The sequence below is a fragment of the Lontra canadensis genome, unplaced genomic scaffold (assembly GCF_010015895.1).
Source record: "Lontra canadensis isolate GAN:19392208 unplaced genomic scaffold, GSC_riverotter_1.0 scaffold43, whole genome shotgun sequence".
Classification (NCBI taxonomy): Eukaryota; Metazoa; Chordata; class Mammalia; order Carnivora; family Mustelidae; genus Lontra; species Lontra canadensis.
The window spans coordinates 14802111-14809070 of record NW_022631037.1 but is presented as its reverse complement, the minus strand read 5'-3'; the positions used below and the strand labels follow the sequence as shown (position 1 = coordinate 14809070).

Here is a 6960-nt window from a genome sequence, read left to right as displayed (position 1 = left end):
CAAAGGACAGTTTTACTAATGATGTACCCCACCCTTCAACCATAGAGCCACAGTAAGGTTGCCAAGTTAGGAGAGGGGGGAGAGATACATTCACTGATGAAGAAAAGAATGGAGCTAATTCATCAGTTACTCACTTGGGGTGAGAACTAACAGAAGGCTGGGTTCCCATACTGCAAAAAAAAAAAAAAAAAGTAGAGAATATATGTAATAGATATCCCAAAGGGAGAAACAAAGCAATAAAACATACTAAGAATTATAATTCAAATAAAGGAACAGTTCTATGTACCTGGAAAAATCAGGCCATGGTGGTAAAAACTGAGACATAATAAATTTATAATATATGATATATTTTATTACATTGTATTATATTATGATGATCCAAAACTATTGGATTTCAAAGAAAAAACATTTGAATATCTAGGCAAAATATCCATGTCAGTTAAAAGGAAAAGGAAACAAGATCACATTCATGCATTTTGACGGCAACACTTCCCATCAGAAGATAAATAAAGTAACATTCTTAAGACATACAAGGAAAGAAAACATGATCCCAGCATTTTATATCCAGCCAAACCAAGTTCCATGCTACAAATAAACTACTGTGAACATGAGAGACCTCAGGGGATAATCTTTCTGTGGACATATTCTAAGGGATTTATTAGTGAATGAGCTTTAAACCAACAAGATCAGTGAAGGTATGGGAGGGATAATCTTCATGAAGACTAGCAGAGGGAGATATATAAATATATTATGGGCTGAATATATATGAGAAATGCATACTTATTATCTGCAGAACTAAGAATGAATAATGAACAGGCAAGAGACAGTATTAATGTGATGGATACAGACTGACCACATAGATACAGTACAATTTCAAAAAAAAAAAAAAGTCCCTTCAATAAATGGTGCTGGGAAAATTGGACTACATATAGAAGAATGAAACTCGACCATTCTCTCACACCATACACAAAGATAAACTCAAAGTGGAAGAAAGATCTCAACATGAGGCAGGAATCTATCAAAATCCTAGAGGAGAATATAGGCAGTAACCTCTTCGACATCAGCCACAGCAACTTCTTTCAAGACACATCCCCAAAGGCAAAGGAAACAAAAGGGAAAATGAACTTTTGGGACTTCATTAAGATCAAAAGCTTCTGCACAGCAAAGGAAACAGTCAACAAAACAAAGAGGCAATCCACAGAATGGGAGAAGATCTTTGCAAATGACAATACAGACAAAGGGCTGATATCCAAGATCTATAAAGAACTCCTCAATCTCAACACCCAAAAAACAGATAATCATGTCAAAAAATAGGCAGAAGACATGAACAGACACTTCTCCAAAGAAGACATACAAATGGCTAGCAGACACATGAAAAAATGTTCATCATCATCAGCCATCAAGGAGATTCAAATCAAACCCACATTGAGATACAACCTTACCCCAGTTAAAATGGCCAACATTATCGGGACAGGAAACAACAAGTGTTGGAGAGGATGTGGAGAAAGAGGAGCCCTCTTACATTGTTGGTGGGAATGCAAGTTAATACAGACACTTTAGAAAACAGTGTGGAGATTCCTTAAGAAATTAAAAACAGAGCTACCCTATGATCCTGCAATAGCACTACTGGGTATTTACCCCAAAGATACAGATGTAGTGAAAAGAAGGGCCATCTGTACCCCAATGTTTATAGCAGCAATGGCCACGGTTGACAAACTGTGGAAAGAACCAAGATGCCCTTCAACGGACGAATGGATAAGGAAGATGTGGTCCATATACACTATGGAGTATTATGCCTCCATCAGAAAGGATGAATACCCAACTTTTGTAGCAACATGGACGGGACTGGAAGAGATTATGCTGAGTGAAATAAGTCAAGCAGAGAGAGTCAATTATCATATGGTTTCACTTATTTGTGGAGCATAACAAATAGCATGGAGGACATGGGGAGTTAGGAGAAGGCATTTGGGGGAAATTGGAAGGGGAGGTGAACAATGAGAGACTATGGACTCTGAAAAACAATCTGAAGGGTTTGAAGAGGTGGGGGAGTGGGCAATTGGGGGAACCAGGTGGTGGGTATTAGAGAGGGCACGGATTGCATGGAGCACAGGGCGTGGTACAAAAACAATGAATACTGTTATGCTGAAAATAAATTTTAAAAATGTTTTAAAAAAAATTTTTAAAAAATAGCCATGGGAAGGAAAACTTTACATTATAAAAATGATTCTCTGTGGGGGAAGGAAGGAATAGAAATAACAACACTTCCTTAAACATGCTTCAATTTGTTGAATTTATTTTGGAACTACAAATACTTTCCACAATTGCAAAACAACATTTAAATTTTAAAGAGGGATTCCTAAAAACTATTTTTTAAAAGAAGTATGCATTTTCATTTACTAATACTTGTATGCCATATGCTTGATTTTTTATTTTTTTATTTTTGGGGTTTTTTTTTAATCATTTTTTTTAATTTATTTTCAGCATAACAGCATCCACTGTCCTTGCACCACACCCAGTGCTCCATGCAATCCGTGCCCTCCCCAATACCCACCACCTGGCACCCCCAACCTCCCGCCCTCCCACCCCTTCAAACCCTTCAGATTGTTCTTCAGAGTCCACAGTCTCCCACTGTTCACCTCCCCTTCCAATCTCCCCCAACTCCCCTCTCCTAACTCCCCATGTCCTCCATGCCATTCCTTATGCTCCACAAATAAGTGAAACCATATAATTGACTCTCTCTGCCCGACTTATTTCACTCAGCATAATCTTTTCCAGTCCCATCCATGTTGCTACAAATTTGGGCATTCATCCTTTCTGATGGAGGCACAACACTCCATAGTGTATACGGACCACATCTTCCTTATCCATTTGTCCGCTGAAGGGCATCTTGGCTCCTTCCACAGTTTGGCAACCGTGGCCATCGCTGCTATAAATATTGGGGTACAGATGGCCCTTCCTTCCACCACATTTGTATCTTTGGGGTAAATACCCAGCAGTGCAACTGCAGGGTCACAGGGAAGTTCCATTTTTAATTTCTTGAGGAATCTCCACACTGCTCTCCAAAGAGGCTGCACCAACTTGCATTCCCACCAACAGTGCAAGACGGTTCAGTGGAACAGAGTGGAGAGCCCAGATGTAGACCCTCAACTCTATGGTCAGTTAATCTTTGACAGAACAGGAAAGAATATACAGTGGAAGAAAGTCTCTCCGATGAATGGTGCTGGGAAAACTGGGCAGCTGTATGTAGGGGGGTGAAACTCGACCATTCTCTTACACCATACACAAAGATAAACTCAAAATGGATAAAAGACCTCAACGTGAGACAGGAATCCATCAGAGTCCTAGAGGAGAACATAGGCAGTAATCTCTTCAATATCAGCCACAGCAACTTCTTTCAAGATATGTCTCCAAAGGCAAAGGAAACAAAAGCCAAAATAAACTTTTGGGACTTCATCAAAATCAAAAGCTTCTGCACAGCAAAGGAAACAGTAGGCAGAGAGGCAGGCAGGGAGAGGAAGGGAAGCAGGCTCCCTGCTGAGCAGAGAGTCTGATGCGGGGCTCGATCCCAGGACCCTGGGACCATGACCTGAGCTGAAGGCAGAGGCTTTAACCCACTGAGCCACCCAGGCGCCCTGGAATTGCTGATTTGATGTGGGAGAATGAACTTTCTAAGAAGATTTAATAGCAAAATCAAAGGTATACACTTCATAAGACTCAGCAACCTAACACATCTCTATGTGAACTCTTAGAGCATAAGGAGTACTTCATGGGTTCTTTAAGAAGAAAAATCAAAAAAGTAATTACAAAGCATTCAGAAGACTATCTGGCACATGGAAAGCACTCATAAACAGTATCTGTAATATCTCATTTCTCACTGTAGGTAAATAAGCCTTAAATACATAATGCTTGTTTTTGACACTAATTCTTCAGTGCTTGGAATATTTGCCCAAATTTTGTCTTTCAATATATCATAGTTAAGTGCCCATACAAACAGCAAGGCTTATCTGTTTATATCTTCTTTAAGCAGAATGACTTGAATTTGAATTATGGAAAGCACACAAGAAAAAGATGCTTTAAATAAAACTTTATTTATAATGCAGAATCTATTACATATGTTGGACAATCAAAAGAAAGATCAAACATGCTCACCTTTACCATACTATATGTGAAGATTCCTGAAGGAAAAAGTTCATTTCTGAAAATTGTTCTTTCATCAAAAAGGAATGAGTCAAAGCTATATCTTGAGGAGGAGTCATTACAATGAATTTAGACACTGTGATGCCCTGACTCTCCAATCATCCAGGAAATACAGTCCAGTCCTCCCATTATTTGTAGACAAGTAACCCCAGTGATGAGTCTTTCCTCCTATTTCCTTATCAGTACTCCACCTGACACTAGAATGCATTTTTCCACTTTGACCAAAAGAGAGAGAGAGTGAGAGAGAGAGACTTGGCACTATAAAAGCCATCCTCAAAATATGATCATGGAAAAAGAGGAATTAAATCCTTGATCATATTTTGAGGATTATTATCACAACGACAGTCTCTCTCTTTTTTTGGGGGGGGGGCAAAGTGGAAAAGTGCTACTGTCAGGTGGGGTGCTGATAAGGAAATAGGAGGAGACTCATCACTAGGTGAAACAGGTGATAGGAATTAAGGAGTGCACTTGTAATGAGCACTGGGTGATGTATGGAATTGCTGAATCACTATATCATACACCAGAAACTAATGTAACACTGTATGTTAACTATATTTGAATTAAATTAAAATATGACCACTGGAGTCATACACAAAAATGGGACACATGGAAAAAGTCAATAATAGAATATTATATGACAGTTCCAACATATAAGATACAATATACAGAAAAATATGCAAATGTGGTTCAGTGAATCACAATGCTGCAGAAAAAGGGAAATGATGCTTTTCTCAGATATCGGCATATTTAACCAAATAAACATAATTATTAACTTGTAACACTAATTGCTTCCTGGTAGGAAAAACAAGAATGCTCTTTGTGATAACATCAGCTACTCAGCAGAGTATAAAAGGGGACAGAGGTGAGGAGACTTTCAAACTCAAGAAACCACTCTTGTGGAAACCCACTTATACCCACTTGTGGAACCCCACTCCTCCCACTGACACCATGGTCAACTCCTGTTGTGGCTCCGTCTGCTCAAACCAGAGCTGTGGCCAGGAGACCTGCTGCCACCCCAGCTGCTGCCAGACCACCTGCTGTAGGACCACCTGCTGCCGCCCCACCTGCTGTGGTTCCAGCTGCTGTGGCTCCAGCTGCTGCAGGCCCAGCTGCTGCATCTCTAGCTGCTGCCGCCCCTCCTGCTGCCAGACCACCTGCTGCCGCCCTACCTGCTGTGTGTCCAGCTGCTGCCAGCCCTCCTGCTGTGGTTCCAGCTGCTGTGGCTCCAGCTGCTGCAGGCCTAGCTGCTGCATTTCCAGCTGCTGCCGCCCCTCCTGCTGTGGATCCAGCTGTGGTGGCTCCAGCTGCTGTGGCACTAGCTGCTGCCGCCCCTCCTGCTGTGGCTCCAGCTGCTGTGGCTCCAGCTGCTGCCGCCCCTCCTGCTGCTGCCCCTCCTGCTGCCTGCGCCCAGTCTGTGGCCAGGTCTCCTGCCACACCACCTGCTATCGCCCCACCTGTGTCATCTCCACCTGCCCCCGCCCCATGTGCTGTGCCTCCTCTTGCTGTTGAGCTCCCTGCCCTCTGACTACCATCTCTGCTTACCTCTGCCCCCCAGATATAGACTCTTTTTGTAAGGACCCTTTTTGTGCTGACCTTTAGGACACATGAAATGGGGTTAATGTTGCTCAACTGAGTTTGGTCTCATTATTCTAATGAGCCCATCAGTGTCCCACTGACACTATGAGCATATTCTGGCCTCAGTCCAAATTCTACTTGTGGACCTCTCCCTTTCATCCAAGTGTGAATTTTCTTACAACATACCAACTGTTGTATTGACCAATTCTCCCAAATTCTCCTTAATTTTGAGGCACCAACTCATCAAGCTCAAGGGGCTAAAGTTCGATTGCAGTATTTCTACATTACAGATTTTTATAGTCTCTCTTAATTGTCCAGTGGATTCTTTTATAATTCTTAATCCCCAAATTTTCTTATGTTATAACTCTATGCCAAAATAAACCAACACTTTCCTGTACAAAAATTCAGTGTGTTAGTACTCTTCTTTAAGATTTTCAATGCAGTCACTGGGTATTATATAAGACTGATGAGTCACTGACTTCTACCTCTGAAACCAAAAATACATGTTAATTAATTGAATTTGGATTAAAAAATAAAATAAAATAAATTTTAAAAAAGTTTTTAATGCAGTCTGGACAACTATATTTTACCTATACATGTAGGACAGACAACACGGCTTTGTCAATTTTTCAATAGAAGGAGAGCCCAATTTAGTCACAGCTTCAGTTTCACTGGCAGTCTCTTAAGTTCTTAGATAAAACAGATATTCTTGGGAATTCATGGATAAAAGTTGGAGAGAATTTTTTTGGAAAACCTGTAAGAAATTAATGCTCCCTGGGACATATTTTCCATACTACATATCTGTGAAAGCAGTTAATCGTAATTATAAGGAAAATGAAATTGAATGTAGCTGGGAGGAATTGATGATTTGGGGAAAACATAATGAAAAGCTGAGGTTGATAAATCAGATATTAAAGGACAGATGTAAAAGTCAGAGGTTTCACTGGCAGCATAGAAATGGACTCTCTTAAAGGTTAAATAAAGCTGAGGACCAAGGCTAGGACTTCGTCAGAGGAGGAGCAGAGCTCCAGAGGTGGTTATTCATTCAGCCTGAGTAGTTCTGCCATGCCAAGGTCAGGGCCCTAGTTGGGAGAGAAGGAGACCCTGAGATATGAGATGGAGACATCTGGATTGAAGCACTTGAAGATCTTAAGTTCCCAAATTTCCCTGAACCTTCTGGGCTTACAA

At 40.9% G+C, this 6960-nt stretch overlaps 1 protein-coding gene across 2 annotated transcripts; it reads left to right on the top strand.

Moving 5' to 3' along the window:
* The first annotated feature begins 5145 nt into the window (after positions 1-5145).
* LOC116875833 (keratin-associated protein 4-8-like) lies at positions 5146-5706 on the top strand. Of its 2 annotated transcripts, XM_032871602.1 has the most exons (2): positions 5146-5375; positions 5436-5706. In XM_032871602.1, exons 1-2 carry the CDS (start codon positions 5146-5148, stop codon positions 5704-5706), a joined length of 501 nt encoding a protein of 166 aa, XP_032727493.1. The 2 variants fall into 2 exon arrangements, with proteins under 2 accessions (XP_032727493.1, XP_032727492.1); XM_032871601.1 differs by having other exon boundaries at positions 5146-5706.
* The last annotated feature ends 1254 nt before the right edge of the window (positions 5707-6960 follow it).